We start from the raw sequence: 26,307 nt of genomic DNA, 5'->3' as shown, positions 1-26,307 counted from the left end.
GTCATGGTTGACAACCACACTACTCATTTTTTGAAACTTCTAGGTATTTTGATCAAACTCTTGATCTAGTACATGTAAGTTCACAACAGCCATCTATGTTGGAATAGGGAAAGCTTTTATTAAGACTTTCTATGTGTATGCAAGGTTCCAGCTGGATTAAATTGGATTAATTGACATACTTGAAAACATGATATTCTGTTTTTTTTTATGTAGCTTATAATTTGACCAGTAATTTTTTAACAACATTTTGAGTGTGTCCACACATCTGAGGTTTGACTACCATTTAATGGGTCCATCTTGTTTGAAAATTTTCCAAGATAAAATAAGGGATGATGTATTTAAATGATCTTGTAAAAATTGCTAATTTCGAGCTTCAAGATCATTAAAATTCAAGCTGGGATGCAGAGGTGTGTAAAAGAGAATGTGAAGATAAATCTCAGTGTTGTAGAAGGCTACTAATAAGCGAAATGACTCAATAAACTATTAATTACCTGTATCAGTTTCCAGGCCTACATAACTAAAGTCAATGTCACCTCAATTTACATATTAGTTGGTCACGGACATCTACATATTATGTTTTAGCAATGAAAAATTGCTCGAATCAGGTACCACAACATACTGACTAAGTAACCGTCACGTCGCTTCACACAAGGGTAGACAGAGAGATTGAAACGCCACACCAATCTGCCTTTGCAAACAATCTTCGCTTCTTACATTCATGCAACTCCTCATACATACCCGCCGATTATCCCGACTCCTGAACTGACCACTTTAAAATATTTGAAATACTTGATCATACCATCTTTTCCTCGTCTTCTTCTGGACTATTTCCAACTACAGTCGCTTCATAGATTTGTTTCTCTGTTATTTCTTCACTCAAATGATTCACTTGGCCATACCATCTCAACACACCTTCCATAATTTTATCGATAATGCTTATCTCAATTTTGCATTTTTTTCCTTATATCACCATTCGAACATCTATCAAAGCACATTCGTTTGAGAGATCGCATTTCGACCGCATTCAGTCTAGATTCATACTTCTTTTACCAACTTCATGCTCCACTTCCACACATTACGGTTGGAGCCAGGACTTCGTAGTGTAATATATATATTTTCGTATCAATATTGTATAGTAAAATATAAATTAACGATGAATATGTATATATATGTATATTAAAAGCATTTATTTTGCGGTTAGTCATTTGAACTATTTTTACTATTTTTTTACAAAAATGTTAGTAATTTTAGTAGATTGTCCTGACGAAGAGACGGGTACATCTCGAAATCGGTGTACAAAAATCTCGGCGAGTGGCTTTATACTAAAATTACTAACATTTTGGTGAAAAAATAGTAAAAAAGGAATAAATCAAAGTAACGCCTAAAAGGATTTGATGTTTTCATTTCGAAAAATAATCACGTGCGTCGGAAATTCCATGAAATTACGAGAAACAAGGAATGAATATTTTCGACGCATCAAAGATGCAGGTGTTAAAAATGCGATGGTATTGTTTGTTTTTTCTTACACATACGTGACACGAATGGAGCTATGGACAGGTATATTAGTTAGAGGATGGACATGTGTCGAAGGTCGACCAGTTTCCCGCCTTGACGAGACTCGAGAGCAATTTCCACCACTGGGTACCTGGGTACGCAGGTAACACATGTAATATAATAACCCAATAAACCACTGGACGATTACCTCATGCAATTCTAAGTGTCCGAATTCAATTTCTGAGAAAATCATCTATGAAAAAAAACATGAATATGGACAGATGGAAATTGAATTTGTATTAAGTGGGAATATCGTTGACTCGTTTATTTTAATTAAAAGTGATTTAATGATACGAATCACGCAAAGTATTAATAGAACCTTGTCTGTATTTACTAAGAAACAAATAGGTAGGTACGTGGTAAACAATTTTAAATCCAAAACATCAAATGTTCAGGAGAAATGAATTTGTCATTTTTTTATAATAAAATAATTTACCATATGTTGGATGGAAAAATTGATAAAGATATCGAGAGAGGGGTGAATTCATGCAATATAATAAATGGTGTCTGAATAGAGTGTATAAAACCACACCAATCGGTTTTTGCTAAAAATCTTCGCCTTTTCTACATTAATGCATGTCCTCTCCTGTCATCCGACTCCTGGCCTGACCACCTTCAAGTATTTGAAATACTTAAACATGCCGAATTTTCCTCGGTCTTCCTCTACTCCTATTTCCAAGTAAATCTTGTGAAAGGGATCCGTAATATAATGAGTATCGAATAATAGTTGAGTGGGAAATGCGATGACTGAGCGTTTTCTGCAAATCGCTCACTCCTTTCAACAACGTCATATATCAAAAATCGTCAACTTTCAGTTGGACATGTTTTCGGAATGCCCAGAAAATGTACTATCCCAGCAAAAGCGGCATATTTTTAACTTAATATTTACCCGCTACAGGGCAGAAAGTGTTTTATATTTTGAAGAAAAGGTATTGTTTAATTATTTTTTTAAATATACTAAATATTTTCAAATGGAGAAAAAACCTTCATGTTTTAACTAACTATCTATCCCTTTCACTGCCTACACCGGGGCACTTCGTGGTGGTGGTTTTACAAACTTGTATTATATAGATTGACAGTAACAGGGATATTTAAATCTTTTAAATGTAAATTCACAGTTAAATCGGGATACAATTTTGTTTTACATTTACTATAAATTTCGCGACTTAGTTCATAAAACAAACAAAAAAATGCTTTGCAAGGGAAGGTCTGTCAGGAAGCCTAGATGCTTCCATCAGATCTTGGAATGCGGTGGGACAGCTTTCAATATTTCCAAGTACATTCGCCTAATATTTTTATTTTACCATTCCATCTTCACTCATTCATTCAAATGTCCGAACTTTATTAATTCTTGAAAACCCTTGAAACCCTGAAAATAAAACAATGGTAAAAAAAAACATGAGAATAGAATATTAATAAATTTCTTATCAATATTTATCTAGTGAATATAACATAAGGGCGACAGTTTTTAGTATGTTTTACCTAAATCAAATGTTTATGGCAGGAAATGTAAAGCGTGTGCATCCGACGAAGCGTAACAATAACCGTACAACTAGAATATTAAAACGATAATTATAAAATAGCTAGAAATGTAAGGAATACCAATGATTATCTATTTTTTACACAATATTGTCATGTTTCCAGTCCTAATGTATGGAAGTGAAGCGTGAAGCTGGCAAAAGCAGGATGAAAGTAGGCTGTATGCAGTCGAAATGCGTTCTCTCAGTGCAGCAAAACCATGTATAATAGTGAAAAATAGTTCGAATAGTGAAATAAGGAAGGAATGCAAGGCTGAGAGATGCTGATAGAGCACTATCGATAAAATCAAGAAAGGTGTGCTGAGATGGTTTGGGCGCCTGAATCGAATGAGTAAAGAAAGAACAGTCAAGCAAATTTATGAGCAGCAAAAGGGTTCAGAAACACCGATCTAAGCATTCGCATTTCAGCAGTTTCTACTTGCCTAGAGTTGGTGTTATACATCGTCCAGCATTCGGAGCCACAGAAAAGTTTTGATCTGGCTTTTGAATACGCAAGTCTGAGTTCGCAAAGTGACAGATGTGCGAGTTATATCGACGTACTACGAGGTCAAATTCTTGACTACAAGAACAAAAGGGTAGAAAGGTCGTAAAAATGCTAAATTTTCCGCTTGTAAATTAGCGATTCTTTAGAGCGTTTTTTAAATGGTTAATATAACACAAGTACAATTTGGCTGTAATTTATTATTATGTATCTGTAAAAAGCATTTCAAGATGTGAAGGTCTCATTATAGAGTACAAAAGCGTTTACCTCTCAATTGAACACGTCTCCCAGACAAGATTGATATCCGTACTCGAATGATAATTTCGCTTACTGCATGGCCAAGTGTAAGTGCAGATCACTTATGAGTGGAAGGAAAAACAGACCCGTATCTACTAATGTGATTAATCGAGTGATTTTAATAATCGAGTCATTCGAAAAATAACTGACTTATTTGATTTTTAAGACAAATTGGAAACATCCAAAATCATTGCCGACCAAAAAGCAGAGACATTTAATTACAACTTAAGAATTATCTCCAAATACTTGATCACAAATTTGGATTATCTCGAAAATGAAGTTATTTTTAATGTTTTTTTTGACATCTCAACATAGATGAAGAAGAATATGGTCTGGGCATTTACGGGACTTACGACCGTCATAGGCGGTCCAAAAAAAAATTAATAAAGTTACATTTCTTGAATGTTTTTCTAAGATATTTTGAGGCACATTTTATAGACTTTATAAAATTAAACGACTTTGTTTTAACCACTCTTTTATTATAAGTACACTTTAACCTACCGGTTTCGACAAGAACCTTGTCATCATCAGGGTTTTTATTAAATTCTAAAATATTAAAATACACATAATTAAAAGTAACATTTTTTTAAAATAATTTATTACAATTTCTTTACATTTTTACTTAATACAACCTTTAAATTTTACCTAATACAAAAGACTGAGATCTTGTGCTTAGAGAAGGACTTTTTTCAGTATCATAATATGTTTTTTAAATAGTATGTTATACATTTAAAAAAAAATACTGGGGAAGATATATTTGAATGCGATACTAGGGAGTTATCTTGTTTAGTTTTCTATTGTATAGTCTGTATATGTTTGTAGTGTTCGTTAAGTTTTTTTTAGTGTTTGTGTCTTTTATATTTTTAATTTCTAAAGGGAGGCTGTAGAATTTTGCTATTCATAAGTAAATGTAATTTTGTTGGTACTATTTTATGTTGCATTTCGGTTTTGAAAAATTATTTTAACGGAGTAGATTCTGAATAGCCCTATAGTGTATTCAAATAAATAAAACGTACACGTTAATATTATGCAAGGAATGGAGTTTCCTTACTAAAACCTGTTCAACAGCTTAGTTAGTGTAGGTAATGAATCAAATTAATTATATTGTGATCATCTTCCAACATGTTCCTTGGCTGTAACGAAATTTTAGAAAAAAATTATCGTCTTAAAAAAAAAATGGGTTGTTGCGATGGTTTTTGTACGAGTATCTAAGGCGGACTAATTGTTGCGTACCTACTTTTTATATAACGGCAACATCAATTACCTAAATGAAGATGTAATCTTTAAAATAACACGTCATATGGAGCATTTATAATCCATGAATATGATATATAGTAAGTGGCTTACATTAATATTAATATATTCCAGATTTTTTTATAAAGAGAGATGTTATGCATTCGGCTAGAACAGAGATGTAAGAAACGTATTATTTATTTTATTTATTTAAACTTCATGTACAGAAAACAAATAAGTACATTGGCGGGCTTATGCTAAAAAGCATTATCTTCCAACCAACCAAAAACAGACTAGTGATTTTGGTCAAATTGTGAGATACCTTATATAATTGTTTACAATCTGAAAATTACAAAGTGATGATAATAAGGAGGGCAAAGGAAAAAGGGAGTTTAGGGAAGGAGGTAGAGGGAATAGCTAATGGATGAGGTTTTATGGACAGTTAGGATTCTAAGAATAGATAGTAATGTCTCACAAGGAGAGGAATATCTCTAATTTAGGAAATTTAGGATACTTGAAAGTGGTCAGGCCAGGAGTCGGAATAACCGGCGGGTATGTATGAGGAGATGCATGAATGTGGAATAGACGAAGATTGTTTGCCAAAGATACATTGGTGTGGCGTTCCATTCTCCGTGATGATTAGTTAGTTAGTTTAAGTTTATATTTAAGATTTTAAACAAACGATTATTTCCATTTTTGTTTAAACAGATACGCGAAAAATATGCCAAATTAATAGACGACACCAGGCAGTCTGAAAAGGTGTTATTAAAAAAAAAAAACCTGTATGGTAGAAATAAAGATTAAGAGTTCTGCAGAAAAATCATTTACAAATGACATCATATTTAGAGGTCATATGGAATTGCGTCATGTATGTGGTTTACATGATAAATTATCTACGTCAAGACAGGATAAATCCATGTAAAGGCTTAACTGTAGCTGATACAAGAGCAGGTAAGTCATGTAAAGAAGATTGAGTGTAATAAAAAAAAATCTAATGAAAAATTAAATTTAGAAGGTCGGTTTTAATTACTCCTCACAACAGGTTGTGTTGAAATTAAAGTATGTAAGATTTCAAATAAAAATTAAGAGCAGGGAGACAGTTTTATTTATTTATTTAAACTTCATGTACAGAAAATAAGTAAGTACATCGGCGAGCTTATTGCAAAAAGCATATCTTCCAACCAACCAAAAATAGACTAGTGATATTGATCAAAACGTTTGATACCATATATATTTATTTACAATCAGAGGGTAGATAGTACTTGAACATAAAAAAATTACAATTTGATGATAATAAGGAGGGCAAAGGGAAAAGGGAGTTTAGGGAAGGAGGTAGAGGGTAAAACTAAGGGAGGAGGTTTGATGGACAGTGAGGACAGTTGCTGACTGATATTAAGGTCTGGAAGGTGTCCTATCTGGGGCATGTGCTAAGATGAGAGAAGTACGAGCTATTGTACCTCATATCACATCATACAAGGCAAAATAGAGGGAAATACCCAGATTATTTTTTGACATCTTATCAAAGATGAAGAAGAATATGGAAGTCTGGGCATTTACGGGGCTGACGACCGTCATAAGCTCTATAGTGTGGTTGTCAATAATGGGTAGAATTGGTGAATGTTACAAGTGTGTTAAGTGCTCACTTAAACCAGCCTATCACGGTCGTGATTCCAACAACTTGGTCAATTTCCAACAACATTCGCCTCATAAATCCGTTTTACTTTTCTTTCCCCACTCTTTCGTTCCACATGTCCAAACCATCTCCAGCAAAACAAATCTCTCTTAATAGATCATGCTAACGCCTTGCATTATTTATTTATATTACCATTTAAAGGTCTATCATACATCTTTTTGCCACACTGAGACTGAGAGATCGCATTTCATCTATTTTTATCCTTCTTTTCCCAACTAAATGCTTCATTAGGGTTGGTAGGGTTACCAGGTAAAATAGGTGAATGTTATAGGTGTGTAAAGTGATCACTTAAACAGTTATAATCACCTCTCTTGACGAGTGAACGCTAAATAATTAATCAATAAAAAACCACGAATTAGCGATTCTTATCCGAAAACGAAACGAAACGAAAAAGAAATGCATGTTAAGCACATATGCAATCAGAATATTTTTTTAATTTTTAATTTTGATTGATAAGTTTTTGGAATGGCGGAAATGATATTCAGTATGTAGGAAATGAAACCGCGTTTGATATTAATTTGCGAGACTGCGCAAAGAATAATTCGCCAGCGAGTAAATAATTCAAACGAAATTGAGATTACATTCTAAATATGTTCCGCTGGAGAAATTAGAAAACGTAGAACCAAATAAAAATAACGCTAATTAAAATAACCGAAGATATTGAATTGAACGAAAATGCAATCGTCACGTGATTTCTACGAGGTAAGTGCCATAAATTCTTGGCCCGACTGGCTTGCATAGGTTCAAGAGGATTCAAACCCATTTACTGGGCCTACACTATGTATGTGTGGGGGGCAAAAACTGGCTGCAAGCAGAAACCAACCGGAGTAAATGGGAAGAAGGAGAAGAGACCTATATCCAGCAGTGGAGGTCAGAGGGCTCGCAAAGAAGTAGAAGAAGACACTATGTATGTGACGGCTCGAAGAGAAGTAGTTTTTGGTAGTCAGACAGATAACGTTATTCGTGCATGAAAATGTCTAGGCTGACGAAAATTGAGTACTGAAAAAAATACCACTTATTTAGTTTTATTTTATTACACACGACTAGTTTAAAAAACTACAGTTGTTTTCATCGACATCGGTGATTGTTAGAATTAACGAGCAAACAAAATATTCAGGTAAATATGGGTAGTTGGTAGGGTAATGAATAGAGTGATGGGACTTTTTAAGAAAGAAAACGTAGATAAATTATAAGCTATGTAAAAAAATAATCATGTTTTCAGGCGTTTTACAGTACGTAAAAATAATCAGGGGTTTGGATCTTGCATAAGCCTTGTAAATACCCAGATTTACATATTCTTCTTCATCGATGTTGAGATGTCATTTTTTAAAAATAAAAACTACATTATTTTTTCAATGGAGAATCAATAAATTGAAGTTAGAGGAGGTTATAAAGAAAAAGAAAAATTGTTAAGTTTATGTTAATTTTTTCTATATCAATTCGAGAAGTTACCTAAGGCGTCTACCTCGTACATTCGGTGCAGGGAAAAGCGTGTGCATCACTGCGTTCATAGGTACATCAATTGCAAGCGGCCAGACGCAGACGATACAAATTGATGCATCATAAAACTGCAATCATCTCTCATTGATTATATTGATGCTGAAGGCGAGAGAAACACCGCAACGTGTCGGCAATTATTTGAAGAGTGTGAATCACGGCTAAATGATCACTTAATCTATTAAACTATATCTCAACATAGACGAAGAAGAATAAGTCTGAGTATACTTCCATTTTTATTAATATGTTAATATAAATATATCTTAAGTGGACAAACCATGATTTGTGTACAAGGATTTGGACACACTCAAAACATCATTTATAAAACTAAAGTCATTTTATTTTAATGTAATTCATGTTGTATAATGCTATTTGTTTTATTTAAGATTCTGGAACGAAAAATGCTCGTTATGGGAGGTTCTACCGTATATTCTTTAATATTACTTAAGTACGGATAAGCCCATATAAACAAAAGCAGAATTTTTACATAAAATTGTAGCACAGCATAAATAATGAAAATATATTTTTTGTACGAGTTGTGAGAGAATAAATAAATAAAAAGCCTGGTTAAAGCCACCATATTTTAAAATCTATCGTGATACGTGTATTGATGCACTCCGCATTAATTCCGAAACATCTGTCACCATAAATTTAAAGAAATATAGGTATTTAACAAGAGATTTAAAAAAAAATAATGAGAAATATGTCGCTCACTCCTTTCAAGAACGTCATAAATCAAAATTCGTCAATTTTCAGTTGTGTATGTTTTCGGAATGCCCAAAAAATTTACTATATCCCAGCAAAAGAGGCACATTTTTAACATAATATTTACCCGCTACAGAGCAGAAAGTGTTGTTTTTGCATTTTGAAGAAAAGGTATGGTTTGATTATTTTTTTAAATATAAAAAATATTTTTCAAATGGAGAAAAAACCTTCAGGTTTTACCTTAAAAGATCTGTTACAAAGTAAAAAGTTCTACAAGTGGCTTGGTATTTATTTTTACAAATTGTATTATATTTTTAAACTTTAAAAACGTTCTCCTGAAAAATCGAGTTTTTTGATTTATGACGTTCTTGAAAGGAGTGAGCGATGTGTGTTTCTATTATTTACGAAAATATTTCAATTTCATACTATTTCTGTGAGCCTAAGCGGCTTATTAATAGAAATAGGTATCAAATTGTGGTAGAGTGGATTTGAACCGTGAAACTCTGACTTAAGAGTCCGCGACACTAACCACGGGACCACAACCCGATTGAAATAAAAAAGATAGATATTAAGAAAGTGACTGCAGAATGAATTAATGAAAAAAAAACATCAAGAATTGTGCTTGGAAACAAGAAAATTTTACCGATATCAAACAATACTTTCGCTTAGTAATTACAAATGCAGAATTATTTCTAGCTCATAAAATAAAACAATAGAAAATGTGCAATACATTTCAGATTTCACATCTGCCTTGTTGGTCAACTCTCGGAAATGCATAATGAGCCATCGATTGTTTCTAGAAATCCAAATTCTAGTCCATTATCAGAGGGGGTTTGGAAATCTACATTATTCTAAAATATAGGGTCACTGTAAACAAATTTTCCACACTCTGCGTTTCGAGAACTCAATAAACACTGTTATGTTAGAAAGCACATGAATATGTAAAATAATGTAACATACAATCCCATGACACGACAAAAGAATGGTGTGGGAGGTGTTGATAAAAAAACAAAGGTGTACTTATGTGATAAAGTTGCTACCTCTCACAGAATCGAAAGAAGAAACAAACTGCCCATCACTATTTCGAAACGCCATGGCGCGCCATAGTAAAAAAACTGTCCTTTAATACATCATCTAATATATAAATTTCTCCATAGTGTAGTGGTTAGCGAAGATTTGTATACTGAATAGATATTAGTCTGGACTGGAAGCGCTATCTGTTGAATGTTCCAGCAACACGCGCAAAACTAAACATTGCTCAAGGTAGACAGCGTGCTTCTTGACACCTTTTAAAATACTTAATACCCTAAAATGTTATTTTGTGAAATTAAACATAAGACAAATGTGTGCTTTCTCATTTTATTTTTTATTTTTTATAAATATTGTTCATGGCGGACAGCGCGCTTCTTGACAGTTGTTAAATTACTTTACACCCTATAATGTTATTCTTTGATATTAAACATAAAGAAATGTGTACTTTCTCATTTATTTCTTTCCCATTCAACTAGATTGAGCCACAGCGACGCGTGGCGTAGTATATAATAATATTCCAGCAAGTTTCTCATTTCCATACATATTGTAATGAACCTTACATCTGAATACAACACTTCCTCCCACATTCGGTTATCGCATTATGGTAACTAGCGCTTTGTCGATCAGACATTGAATAAATTGCGGTATATTTATAATTTATTTGTTTACATCAACCATTGTTACGCGTTCCGTAATGGGACCCGATAATAATTCCATCCAATCATCACATGTCCAAAAGATCACATTTCGAAGGATTACAAGTCTTTTCTGCCAAAAGACAACAGCTGGAGGCGCGTTACAGGGGCCTGGGTGAGGACCTATCCAACATCGGATCCGCGATAGTTCATAAGGAACTGTCACGAGAGGTGGTATCATACATGATAAAAAATAGTGAAGGACATTGGTAACATGAACCAAAGTACGACACAAAATGCCGAACCCTCTTCTCGTGGAACGGAAGGTCTGCTGATGACAGTCAACAGTCCGCCTTCTCCTGAGGAGTTTTACCTGGTTTCCTCCCAGCAATGAGCAAATGCTGAGAAGTTCCTGATGGGCCCACACTAGATTATCCCTCCTGTTCCCAACACAGATTCAAATAAAAACATACTTAATTAGCTAGAAGAAACAAAAATTCACTAAATGATCTATAAACCTTGTACATAATAAGTAAGGTAAATAATAAATGCAATTCCCATCTAAAAAAATGTATTTCCTCCCCGTTCGGTGTCTTACTCCAGATTAAGGAAGATGGCATTATTACTGTTTTACAATTAACTGTTTTAAATTAGGTACTAATTTATTTCTCTATGCTGCTGAAACATGGACCATAAAAGCAGCAGAAAGGAGAAAAATCGACGCTTTCGAAATGTGGAGTTGGAGGTGCAAGCACCGAATTCCATGGACAGCTAAACGCACCAAACACACCATTCGCCAGGAACTATACTTGGATGGCTTGGCTCCGGCCAATGTCTGTGCACGACGGATTCTCCAGTTCTTTGGACACGTTGCGCGTGGCAATGAGGATAGCCTGGAACGACTGGTTGTGATCGGTAGCCTGGAAGGGAAGATAGTGAGAGGAAGATCCCCACACGATGGACCGATCAAGTCAGCAGCAGGGATCTCGGTGGTTGGAGCGCTACGTGCAGCGCAATCAAGCGATAACTGGAGAAGAGTCATTGCTTCCACAAGGGTCACAACCCTCAGTAATAAGGAATCAGACGGAGAAGAAGAGAGAAGAGATAAATTCATTGTCATTTATTATAACTTCCAATTTATAAAAAATAAACCAAATAAAAAATGTAGAACCTAAGGTCTACCATTTTATATTCTTCAAACACTTATCCGCACCCCATATGGTGCATAGGGCACTGCATCATATAAACGCAGTGTTATCTTGATCGTTAACACATGAAGGAAAGGTGATCAGCCCTCTGCTTCAGGTTGGTATCTTGTCCAGTCCAGGGTAGTATTGAATAAATATTAGAGTGAAAAAAATCACTTTTACTTATTTGACACTCACCTGGGAATCGAACCCGGGACCTCCGGAACGGTAGCCGAGCGTGCTGACCATTACACTACGGAGGCGGACGACCATTACACGTGAAAATTATTTAAAAAATATATTTATGACGTGGGAAGAACGAAACAATTAAAACAAGTAGCGGGAATTATAAATAATAAAAAAAAACAAGATTTAAAAACTAATTTTGAAATGAGGACATTTGAGCTATTTTAAATAGTGAGTAATAACACGGGTAAAAATTGTGTCGTTACCGAAAACATTCGGAGACATTTCTTATTCTTCTTTAAAAACTAACTTACCATCACGCTGCTTTCCCACAGGGTAGTCAGAGAGAATAGAACGCCACACTACTATATCTTTGCACACATTCTTCGCCTCCTTTACATTAATGCATCTCTTCTTACATACCCGCCGATTATCCGACTTCTGAACTGACCACTTTCAAGTATTTGAAATTCCGACTTCTAACCTGATCACTTTCAAGTATCCTAAATTTCCTAAGGTAATTCACTGTATTTGATACAAGTTTTATATGTATATCCTATATATAAGCATATATTTGTTTTAACATATATTTTTTATAATTCATGATTATGTTGGTGGGCTTATAATCCTCAAACATTTAAAACAGTATAATATTACATATATGAATGGTAGATTAGTATCTTTTTAAATGTTTAAAGTAGTGGGTAGATATTCATCATAAAAAATATAGAAGATAATCATAAAAATGCCTGGATTATAAGTATAGCTTCCTACAATCGCATTAAAGACCCCACTATTAATTGTATTCTCATGTTTAACCTACGATATGCTCATTTCGCCCGGATTATAAGTATAGATTCCTACAATCACATTAAAGAGCCTCAACTATTAATTTTATTCTCATTTTTGACCTACGATATGTTCATTTCGCCCGGATTATAAGTATAGATTCCTACAATCACATTAAAGACCCCACTATTAATTTTATTCTCATTTTTGACCTAAGATATGCCCATTTCAACCGGATTATAAGTATAGATTCCTACAATCGCATTAAAGACCCCACTATTAATTTTGTTCTCATGTTTGACCTAAGATATGCTCATTTCGCCCGGATTATAAGTATAGATTCCTACAATCACATTAAAGAGTCTCAACTATTAATTTTGTTCTCATGTTTGACCTAAGATATGCTCATTTCGCCCGGATTATAAGTATAGATTCCTACAATCACATTAAAGAGTCTCAACTATTAATTTTGTTCTCATGTTTGACCTAAGATATGCTCATTTCGCCTGGATTATAAGTTTAGATTCCTACAATCACATTAAAGAGTCTCAACTATTAATTTTGTTCTCATGTTTGACCTAAGATATGCCCATTTCGCCCGGATTATAAGTATAGATTCCTAGTCACATTAAAGACCCCACTATGAATTTTATTCTCATTTTTGACCTAAGATATGCTCATTTCGCCCGGATTGTAAGTATAGATTCCTACAGTCACATTAAAGACCCCACTATTAATTTTATTCTCATGCTTGACCTAAGATATGCTTATTTAGCCCGGATTGTAGGTATAGATTCCTACAATCACAGTAAAGAGTCTCAACTATTAATTTTGTTCTCGTGTTTGACCTAAGATATGCTCATTTCACCCGGATTGTAAGTATAGATTCCTACAATCACATTAAAGAGTCAACTATTAATTTTGTTCTCGAGTTGGACCGAAAATATGCTCATTTCGCATGAATTATAAGTATGTATATACTCGTATGTATGGTGGATTGAAGATTCCTATAATTACTTTAAAGAGTCTCAATCTCATGTTTGACCTAAGTTATGCTCATTTCATCTAGATTATAAGTATAGATTCATCCAATCACATCGAAGAGCCCCTCTAGCAATGTTTGTAATTGCAATTTTTCGTAAAGTCATTATTTTCAATAGTGAATTTATCCAGTTGACCGTTGAAGCCGGCGCAGCCAGTAGACCGAATCCAATCACTGTTCGCAAGTCGATTAAAAATCAATCGGACTAGATAAAATAGGATGAAATAACAACTGCCGAAAAGATTTATTCGCCGTACATCCGCAAAGCTTACATTGGAGTAGAGTAAGTTGTGGTTACTTGGACCAGAGGGGTGTACATTGAGCCAACGGGACCTACTTTAAAATTAGGGTATGATAATCACTTTTCATTAATTGACTCGGCAGTCACTTTGTGGTAAAATCTATCCATTTTTAATTATTTTTTTACCACTATTTCTTACAATCCTCCCCCTATATTCTATGTTCCCACTGATAAGAAATAAAAAATAAAGTATAAATAAAAATAAAATAAATAAATAAAAATAAGAAACAGCTACTACCCCCTCTTCAGCCTTCAACGTCCCAAGGACCCAACTCTAAAATTTAGAATTAGCTTCACATACGATGTTTGAAAATGATGTGGAATGCATCGAAACACGTGTCACAGTAGATTTTAAGATATAATGGTATTTACTAAGTAAAACATTAATAAAAATATATAGTAAGATGTCTTTGCAACATTTTGAGTGTGTCCAAATACTAGTTCACAAATCTGGATTATCTCCAACTAGGAGTTATTTTTTATACTATTTTTTGACATCTCAACATAGGCTTCCAGACTTCCATAATCTTCTACATCTATGTTGAGATGTCAAAAAATAATATAAGATGTTTTTGCGTTAAACGTGCAAATATATCGTTTTTACAATCGTGAAAGCATATCGGTCGTTGAATCTTCCTCAAATAACATCTAGAGGAAGAAAATTTTCCTTGGAAAGTTATTATAACATGACGATTACTTAATTTGAAAAAAATCGACTAGTGCAAAATATATCTGTTTGGTGCAATGTATACTCACTTTACGTTACGTTCAATTATGATTTATAACGAAATGTTATGCTTTATCGAAAGAAGTAGGCATTTGCCATATTTATGCCGACCAACATCTGAACGGTGTGATCTTTATCGAGCATTTTATATTGGGTATTTCCGAGTATCATAATATTAAAATGCTGGTAGGTATTTATTTTGCGAGATACGAACAGATCGACTGGAAATAACGAGCATGCTGGTATAAACAAATATGTTTGTTAATGTTTTTTTGAGCGAATTTGTTGATTCAGTGTGAGACAAGCCGTCTGACGTCTGACCGCACAGAATCGTTAGTAATATTAAGTTATTTTGTAACAAAATATTATATCGTAGAACTAAAATTAATTGTTTGAAATTATGCCGATATAGAAGTGTTTTTGCCTAGATTTTCATTCACGAATTACGTGAAATTATGGTAACGTTAAACATTGATTAATGTAGATCGAATAGTTTATTTTATATTTAATTGTCAGTGAATAATTGTTTTTTCCAGATCCAGATTTTGTGAACAAGTATTTGGGCACACTCAAAATGTTGTATACAATTAACCCATGCTCGTATAGTGGAGAAACCCAGATTTGTGAACAAAGATTGTTCCATAAGCCGTAGTGAGATTTCAGTCAGTCACTTGGACGTCAGATAATTCAAACTAAAGTTGAGACACTGAAAAATATATGATTCTGGTGTCAGAATGCGTCAAAAGCGGAAAAAAACCGAAACGATGTCACGAAAACCGCGGGAAGCTTTCGTCAAACGCGTCGCGTGTGGCTATTTTTACCTCTTCCGCAACCGTTTGGTTCAAAGTTCCGACAAAATAGACTATTCAAATTATACGTAGGCAGGTACTGCCACCCAGATTTCTGAACTCGCTTTCTCGTCACTTGCAACTCACACAGAAAGAATCAAATAAATATGTATTTTATTAATGGTAGAGGCGGAGTTTTTGGAGCCAAAAGAAATAATTTTTCCATGGATAGTTTAGATAGTAAGTTTTAAACTGAAAAAGATTTTATTTTTTGTAAATGCATAGAAAAATATTCAGATCCTGTGAAATATTAACGAACCTTTTTTCGCGCCCTATTTTCTAATAATATTAGTTTTAATGGTCAGTAATAAGAGTGTAAATTTGAGATAGGGAATAGAAAAAAAAAACAATCTTTATCATTCATCGTTTACTCTGTGTAATACCACTTTAATAAGTACTAATTCTTTGTTTCAGTTTCAATGTTTTATTTTTGTACAAATCGCTCACTCCTTTCAAGAACGTCATAAATTAAAAATTGCCAATTTTATGTTGTGCATGTTTTTAATGCCCAGAAAATGTACCATATTCCAGCAAAAGAGGCATATTTTTAACTTAATATTTACCCGCTACAGGGCAGAAAGTGTTGTTTTTGCATTTTGCATGAAGAAAAGGTATTGTTTAATTATTTTTTTTAATATACAAAATATTTTTCAAATGGAGAAAAACCCTTCAGGTTTTACATAAAAAAGATCTGTCGTACAGTAAAAAGTTCAATAAGTGGCTTGATATTTATTTTTAATACATTGTTTTATATTTTTAAACTTTAAAATCGTTCTCCTGAAAATTCAAGTTTTTTGATTTATGACGTTCTTGAAAGGAGTGAGCGAAACGTCAGACCGTAATAATTTTATTTGAATGACCTGATGATGAAATGAATATTCCGAAATTAGTGGTCACGAATTAGTGTTTATTAAAGTGGTATTACATAAAGTAAACGATGAATGATAAGGAGAGTGTAATATTACCACACCACAAAGTTAACAATGCTTTTAATTTTTAATATACAAAATACAGAAGAAAAAAATGTCCGGCTCCATAGTGTAGTGGTTATCACATTTGGCTATCGTGCAGGAGGTCTCGGGTTAGATTCCCAGAATATACGGTTCTTTTAGATACGCTGGTTAGGTGATCACTTATACATATCGCTCACTCCTTTCAAGAACGACATAAATCAAAAATCGTCAATTTTCAGTTGTGCATGTTTCGGAATGGCCAGAAAATGTACTATATCCCAGCAAAAGGGGCATATTTTTAACGTTATATTTACCCGCTACAGAGCAGAAAGTGTTGTTTTTGCATTTTGATGAAAAGGTATTGTTTTATTATTTTTTTTAATATACTAAATATTTTTCAAATGGAGAAAAAACCTTCAGGGTTTACCTAAAAAGATCTGTTGCACAGTAAAAAGTTTAATAAGTGGCTTGATTTAAATTTTTAATACATTTTATTATATTTTATACCTTTAAAAACATTCTCCTGAAAAATCAAGTTTTTTGATTTATGACGTTCTTGAAAGGAGTGAGCGATATGTTGGAAACAAATAATTATACTCGGTTACTTTTATTTAGCTCCAACGACAATTACACCTACACATACCTCTAAGTTAGAAACGGCATTTAATTATGTAATTTTAACAAATATACACCTAGAGTATTTACGTAGATGTACTGAATCAAGTATCAGTTTGATGGTAGTCGTAAATCATAAGTCATTACGTTTTTTTCAATAATTTTGCAGGTGAAATCAACACTTTTAATATAGACGCCCATACTGTAATTATAAGAACGAATTATTTGCAAGTATTGCGATGGTTGGAAATTAACAGAAAAAAAAACTAAATGACTAACCATTACGTCTGTTCCCCGCAGTGGTAGGAAAAGAGAATAGAACCCCACACCAATCTGTTTCTGCAAACAATTTTCGCCTCTTTCACATTCATGCATATCCTTATACATACCCGCCGATTGCTACATCTCCTGACCTGACCACTTTCAAGTATTTGAAACACTTGATCATGCCAAGTTTTTTTGGCCTTCCTCTGCTTCTATTACCAACCACATTTGCCTCATAAATTTGTTTTACTTTCCTGGCTCATTCGCCGGCAGTTCTTGTCTGAATTTCGGGACGAGGACCAGACTTGGGAGATGCAAAGGAGTTGGCGGCAGACAGAAGAGCGCGAAGGCATGTTTGTGAACTTCATATGCTTTACAAAGGGAGCGGATATGGTTGAGAAGAAGTGCATGAGGAGATGAACGAATGTAGAAGATGCGTTGAATGTTAACACAAAATGGTGAGGCCCTCTATTCTCTCTGTCTATCCCTGCGGAAAGCGGCGTGATGGTTAGTTAGTTAGTAAGTTAAATATCAAATCAATAAATCCGACTAAATACGAAGAAAAAATTGAGCAAATAAACTAATTAAAGGTGGCATCTGTTGGTTTAAAACAATTAGGTACCGTAGAACGGGGCTACTTTAACTTTGATGTGTTACTTGAGCCCAGTTCAAAAAAAAATATTTTGATGTGTATTTGGTCTACAATAATGAACGTTTTAATAGATTTATATTATCCACTGACACTTTGTGATGGAATTGCATTTTTAATTTATTATTAGATTAAAACCAATGTTTTTAGCTTTTCCACTTTTTTATTTGACCAGCGACCGGGTTTCGTCGTTACCGACATCATCAGACTGGTGATGTCGGTAACGACGAAACCCGGTCGCTGGTCAAATAAAAAAGTGGAAAAGCTAAAAATATTGGTTTTAATCTAATAATAAATTAATAATGAACGTGTCGACATGATTCATTGTTTCCCTGACAGGTGATACTTATTGTCACGAAACGTTCATTATTGCAGACAAAATACAAATTTAAATCTCATTTTTGTACTGGGCTCAAGTAACACATCAAAGTTCAAGTAGCCCCGTTCTACCGTTCTAGTCGTCTTCGTTGCCTTCCCAACCTAATGACATCTTCAATCTTGCATATTTTTCTTATCCTAGTGTTCCTTATTCTATAAAGTTAATTTCTAGATTTCCTGGTGTTCCTAATCTATCAAATATTTATTTTCTTCCTGGCTAAATCCCGGCTTATTGTCCTTGTACACTGCTGGGGTCAGCTCTCTTCGTCCTCAGGTTATAGGCCCTTCTGTCCTGGACGACATGATTCATTGTATCGACATGATTCATTGTTTCCCTGACAGGTGATACTTATTGTCACGATACGTTCATTATTGTAGACCGAATACAGATATTTTTTGTACTGGGCTCAAGTAACACATCAAAGTACCAGTAGCCCCGTTCTACGGTAACATCTTTGTCAATGCCGGTAAAAAAATCAACAATTATACCAGTAAGACTAAAATAGAGATTTCTACTATGTAAATATACTTGATTTTAAAGTGTATGTATGTTTTAGACGTTCTTTTGTACAAACAGATATTATTATTCCACCGTTTGTCTGTGGTCCCGACGGGTGGGAGGTGGGGACCTTCAACACCACAAGTGGGTGCCTAAACACACCGGTGGACCACACAAACTGACGTCAAGCGACGTAAGCCCTTGCGCGAGGAGAAGGGACTTATCTCCCGCGTTGGCAGTTATCTTTACAGCTCTAGGTGAAGGTCTTCGAGCCGACGATAACAAAATAGATGAAAACAAGAGTTTTATACGTAAAGAATTCGAGATCAAAATCAACTTAAAATGAAGATAACAATTTTTTTTTGACATCTCATCAAGGATGAAGAAGAATATGGATATCTGGGCATTTACGGGGCTGACGACCGTCATAGGCTGGTTTAAGTGATCACTTTACACACGTGTAACATTCACCAATTCTACCCATTATTGACAACCACACTACTCAAATTCTTGGAAGTTCTGTATATATGAACCAATTTAGAAACCTTGTTCTTGAATCACTAGAACTTCACTAGAGACATCTATTGGTGAGATGTAAAGAAGCTTTTTATTAAGCAGAAACTCTTATATTAGTATGCGAGATCCGAATCCTGGATTATAATCACACACATGAGAAACGCCAGAAAATAACATTTTCATTTTTATTATTTAAGCTTATAATTTAACCAGACAATTTATTTACAACATTTTGAGTGTGTCCAAATACTTGTTCACAAAATCTGGATTATCTCCGATTACAGGAGTTATTTTCATATTATTAATAATATGAAAATAACTCCTGTAATCGGAGATAATCCAGATTTTGTGAACAAGTATTTAGACACACTCAAAATGTTGAAGATAACAATATTGGAAATGCGTTTTTCGAAACTAAACAATATTTTGTGTATCCAAAATTTTATTCATCTCAATTCGAGATGATACCATCAATTGATTCAGCGGTAACTTTGTGTTAATATCTATTCATTTTTAATTTATGTTTTACTTGGTAAATATTACTATTTCTTAAAATCCGCTGTAACACGTGATTCGATGCATTCCGCATTATTTTAAAACACCGTAAGTACGAGAAGTTTAGTCTAAGTTTTAGAGATGTGTTAAAAAAAAGTAATTTTTTATAATTTTTTTTGGAAGGAAAGGGAAAAAATGGTAAATTTAGTTATTTTTGACGAGATATGTAAGCGTCTTCACGAATATGACCGTGTAATAAAAAGAGCATAAAAAGGTATTTCTCCGGTCGAAATCAAAATTTGACAAGAACATTACTGTCGGTATTATAGGTATCGCAACTTTAATAATACGACGAAGGGAAATTTAGTTAAATTATAGATTTGAAGAAGAAAAAATGTTTTTTTAAGGAATGGTTCCGTCATACGAAAAAATTAAAGATGGCACGTTTGAGCATTCCAATTCATTCAAGCATACGAAACTAGCATTACGTTCGTAATAACATGCAGTAGTCAATATTCGATAGAATTTTACACTGTTATTTGGTCATGTATATATTTTTATTTTATTTGACCAGTGATCGAGATTCGTCGTTACCAACATCATCAAACTGATCGGCTGTCCAAATTTAAAACACAGTAAGGGACATTTTTTTTGTAGTACGTTTTTTTTTGCATTTATGGATTAAGTAGACTCTACTTAGTCCAAAAATGCAAAAAAAACGTACTACAAAAAAAAATTCCCTTACTGTGTTTTAAATTTGGACAGCCGTGATGAGGTCAGTATATTTTTGCAATATATTGATTGCAATTATTATTATGATAACACTCATTTTAAACGATGCACTGCTCTATGCACTATTGGGTGGTGATAAGAGAGAAATAAAGGTATAGAAGAATGAGTTCAGATTAATTTTTTTAAGAACAACTTTGTAATATGATGAATATCACCAAAAAAAATACTATAAAGAATTTCTTAATTCAACTGACAACATTATATGTATATGTATATGCAATCAAACTGATCGCTATAATGAGACAATATTACATATTGCAAATGTTATATTCAATAAATGCTTAGCGAGAATGATGTGAGTCATTTTATAACACACTTTATCTAATTCAAAACATTTACTATTATTTTGTTCTAAATTATTTGTTCGTATTTAGAGAGAATGCAGCTGAGAAACACACAGGCAATTATCTAATTCGACAAATAATCTTATAAAATAAAACAATCATTATTCGTAATTGGGATGTGAAAAACATACAACTCGACACGATTTATTTATCAATTCAACAACAATACAATTCTATAGAGTTGGGTAAGATCCGTTCATTCAGAAGATCCACATGGGTGGAAATGTTCCCCTTAAGTGATCCGATCTCTAAGACCGGATCTCTAACGATGGATCTTTTGTGGATTCACTGAGAAGTTGCGGGGCGAATGAATGCAGAATGTGTCAATTTTACAAATTAATAGAGTATATAGATGATTAAAATGCTAAACATTTAACATACACATTGTTTTGAAATTCGTATCGACAATAAGAAGGTCGAAACTGACTTATGTAAAGCAGACAATATATTAAGATAAAATAATTGGCGGTTGCTAACATAAATATTTAAGTAATATTAACATTATCATAAAGATTCCATCAATAACATCCACTCGAGTGATTTGTAGTGATTACTACCATGTAAAGCAAACGTTGTGAACATATGACTTGCGTCAGATTAAATTGACCAGAAACAGAACAATTAATCAAAAGTAAAAAATATCTGAAAGTTCTCAATTTTACTTAAAGAATTGACGAAAAACCGATTACGTTGGACAGACTTAACGGTTACATAAACTGTTACTATTTAAAAAAAAAAAGAACTGTTACAATCGTTAAACTGTTATATAAAAAACGCAAAAATAACAGTTTCGAATTGCGAACTGTTTATTTAAAAAAAAAGTAATCGAAAGAAACTATGTCTGTGGCAGGGGTGGAGGACGGAACTTTTATTACAAATCACATCAACGATGCCAACTAAAAAAGATTTAAAAATAATGCTGATTCAAAATCAATAATAGTTTGATATAGTGGATTTCCTGTATTATAATAGATACAAAAAATCAGTTTCTAAAAAAATATAACCATTTAAAAATAATTAAAAATCTAATTTATATTTGAAGCACTAACTTTGTGATTTTCCATATTATAATTACAACGTAACATTGTTTTAAAATTAAACCGGTAGACATTATGATTAAGTTATAATAAAATATTTACAGTGATTTTAAAACAAAGTTATATTTTAATTATAAAATAAAAAATCTGTTTCAAAAGAACAGTTTAATTTTTTTGTACATTTAACCATCATAAGTTCGTATGAAGTTATGAAGGTAAGAATTAAGTTTACCATTGCATTACTGCAAGGTCCAGTACGTATAATACTACCAGTAAGCTGATAAATTAAAGAAAAAAAATAAAAAGAAAAAATAAATATAAAATATAAAATATAAAATGGCAATACGCAAAGACAACGCATAGGACAAAACGTTATTCGAAAACGAGAAAAAAAGTTTGATCAAATAATAGACTACATACACATTAGATTTAGACCAAAGAATGAATGTTTTGTAATAACGGATTTCAGATAGGTGTTCAAAACAGTTTTGCGTTATAATATCCAATATTTCATCTCATTAATCATAAACAATAAAACTAAAAAAATAAATATATAATAAAAGTCCGCGCGTGCCAAATAAATTTTCCCTGCGTGTAACTTATCGACTGTAAATTGAAACCTCCGGCGAAATTCTTTACCCAGATAGTCGAAAAGTTTTAGTGAATTGAGGCCTTGCCTTGGTGACCCCGACCTTCATCATTTTTTTGTACATAAAGAAACCCAATCACAAAGAACTCTATCGAATTTCGTGGTTCTATAAATAGCTATTTATTCACCCAAAATGGTGTCGTATGAAAACAAACTTTAGTTTTTTAATAAAGAAAATTGATTTACATTATTTGAGTTATGTGTTAATGATGAATTGGCATGTTTTTTGTTATCAAAATTTAGCAGAAATTTGAAGGAAAAATATTCAAAGGCATACAACAAAAGGATAAGAAAATTAATCAAAAATAATTTTGTTAACATAAATTTAATTATAGTAAAATATTATTTATTGATTTGGCATTGACTTTGTGGAATGACATGTAGATTATTTTAAAAATTACACGCTTGTATTATACCACGTTTTATTTAATTTTACGCCACTAGTTACGAAAACTTTAGATGTTTTCCCTGTCGATGAAAACATCTGAAGTTTTCGAAACTAGTTGTGTAAAATTAAATAAAACTTAAGTGGCATAATACTTAAAATATAGTAATGAATGGTAAAAAAAACTTTATTTAAATCATGGCTCTCAACCGCTGCCTTGATGTGTACATAATTTTTGTCTAGTCTCACACCAGTCTGGTGATCTTGGTTACGACGAAAAACGGTCGCTGGTCAAATAAAATACACGTGGAAAAAACTACATAAGTAGTTATTTTTTTTATTCTATAAAATGCAGTTCTACCAAGAAATATCAGTACAAAGCTTAAGATATACTAATATGACTAGCATTTCATACGTGTTTTTCCCTACTATATTTGTATTTTAATGATAAAATATTTATGTATGTTTCTCTTGGGTGGATCTCTGTATGAATAAAAGCATAGATTACAATAAATTATCCATATTTACCTCACTGCGACACGCACACTGATGTCGTCATCAGGCATTTTTTATGATGGCAATCGTTCTCTTGGCAACTGAAATAAATAAATTCGTAATTAGTATATAATTGATTACTTAAATCTGTAGCCTAACAGCGAAAGCTAAACTGCCAGTACACAATGGAGTCCTACACTGGTACCAACCCTAATGTATGGAAGTAAGGCATGGGGTTGGTAAAATAAGGATGAAAGCAGACAGAATGCAGTCGAAATGTCGCTAGCTCCTTACAAGAACGTCATAAATAAAAAAAATCGACAATTTTCAGTTGTGCTTGTTTTCGGAATGCCCATAACATGTACTATATCCCAGCAAAAGAGACATATTTTTAACATAATATTTACTCGCTACAGGGAAGAAAGTGTTGTTTTTGCATTTTGAAGAAAAGGTGTTGTTTAATTATTTTTTTAAATATACCAAATATTTTTCAAATGGAGAAAAAAACCTTTAGGTTTTACCTAAAAAGATCTGTTGCACAGTAAAAAAATAATAAACCAGTAGGCTTGATATTTATTTTTAATACATTGTATTATATTTTTAAACTTTAAAAACGTTCTCCTGAAAAATCAAGTTTTTTGATATATGGCGTTCTTGAAAGGAGTGAGCGATGTGGTCTCTGAGATTAGACGAATATTTGGCAAGACGATGTATGATTTTTGAGCATTGAACACTTGAACACAAAATAAAATATAAATATTATCTTATTGATACAGTTTACTAAAATGTGCCAAAGAATGAGTTTTTTTCATTAATATTTCTCTTTGTTCAATGTATTTTTTTTTACATTCAAACCAAAATACAAAACACATGTTTAAGATGCCATAATATAAAATAGGACGTGTTTTGTACTTTTATAAATATAAAGCTATAAATATATTTTTCTATTCGTAAATATGGATTAGTTTGTTGACAACGTTAGCAAAATATTTATTGTTATTTTTTATATGACATTATTCGCAACATAATAATAATAAAGCAACAATAAATTGTTAAAATAAACAATTATAAATACACAAATAAGGCATTTTATTATTTATACGAACGTATGGACCGGAAATAATACAACTTACAGCTCTATCATTTTTATTTTGATCGGATTGCGTGCTCAAAAATTATTTATTTGATTTTTAAAGAAATAATAAAAATATGTGAGAAAACTATTGTCTTTATTGGTACATGATATGATCAAACTCTTTGTTATGAACTCGCCAAATCAAATGTAAACATGAAAACTTATATAATTTTGATCTGTGTCGAAATACCTTCAATGCTATTTATCTCAGGTAAAAAAATAACAAATAGCTAGCATTATTTCACAAATCATTATTTTACGATTGAAAATAAATGTTGTGAAGTGTTAGTTACGTTGAGTTTGTATTTATTAAAGATGTATTCACGAATCCAGTTTGTTTCATCATTGCGTAAATGCTAAGACAAAATCAATATGATCGTTATCAGTTTTTTTCATAAGTCGAAGGATTAGATGAGTAAGGCTTGAACAATAATGCGTTTAAAATCATTAAAAAGAAAAAATAATTCTTCATTTAACAATAAATTAATAATAGTAAAAAAAAACAATAACATATACAATGGTTTACCTTTGTAAAATTCAAGCTTATAAATATGTAGCACTTAAATAAAAATTGTAAACGATTTTAGAAAACAACATATTACAAAATAGATCTACGCTAACACGGAATAAACACTTGTCATTTTAAAAGTAACATTATGTCACGATAAACACTATCGTAGAAATCTCAAAACAACCGTAAGACAAACGCAGCGTCCGCTCGATTTCACTCCTGTCGGCTTGCTATTAAAAATCATAGAATAAACTCAATGTTGTCGATTATGTCAAAGTGGGCGAGAGGCTAGAAGCGCTCGCGCTCTGAGAATATTAAAACGTTCGAATGAAAAATAAGTACTTACGTACGTGTATTTTCCCCTTTATTTAAATATTCTGCCATATAAACGGTTTTCTATACAAAACTCGATGTGATTACGAACTTCTCTGAGCAAATGCAATTAGTATATACTCATATACACTTGTATACAATTATTTGTAAAGGTTTCCATTTTTTTGTTCAATAAAAATAAATTCACTGTTTATCCACTTTGACTTATCGAAATTTTAGGTAACAAGTGAAGAAATATGGAATTTGTATGAAGAAACATATGAATTTTCAATACACATTTTTTAAAATTTACAAATCTTCTTTCGCTTTTTTCGATTGAATTACAAATATTTTTCTCATAGTAAACATCCAGAAAATACAATATTATTAAAAAGAACAAACTTGTTATGTAACAAATTGTTTGCACATCTACGTAAATTTAAATAAAAAAATGGATGTTTTATTACTACCTTTAATACTTAAATGTACATAAAATTTGTTTCCTACACAATATTCAATGATTTAAAAAAAAT

The 26,307-nt window shown here is 32.6% G+C and overlaps 1 protein-coding gene across 2 annotated transcripts in view; it reads right to left on the bottom strand.

Annotated features, from left to right (window-relative positions):
* Nucleotides 1-25,706, bottom strand: part of LOC148301126 (kinesin-like protein KIF21A) — a 139,387-nt gene extending 113,681 nt beyond the window's left edge. For both annotated transcript variants that reach the window (XM_088273748.1, XM_088273749.1), the window contains exons 1-2: nt 25,478-25,706; nt 23,850-23,917 (exon numbers count right to left, since the gene is read on the bottom strand). In XM_088273748.1, the coding sequence (XP_088129874.1) occupies nt 23,850-23,887 (38 nt within the window). In that variant the 5' untranslated portion in view covers nt 23,888-23,917; nt 25,478-25,706. The remainder of the gene's footprint in view (nt 1-23,849; nt 23,918-25,477) is intronic.
* Nucleotides 25,707-26,307: the final 601 nt, after the last annotated feature.

The sequence above is a fragment of the Brachycentrus maculatus genome, unplaced genomic scaffold (genome assembly GCF_059751285.1).
Source record: "Brachycentrus maculatus isolate JH-2025_06_01 unplaced genomic scaffold, ASM5975128v1 h1tg000602l, whole genome shotgun sequence".
NCBI lineage: Eukaryota > Metazoa > Arthropoda > Insecta > Trichoptera > Brachycentridae > Brachycentrus > Brachycentrus maculatus.
The sequence above is the reverse complement of the archived record's forward strand: the minus strand, read 5'-3'. Positions and strand labels throughout refer to the sequence as shown.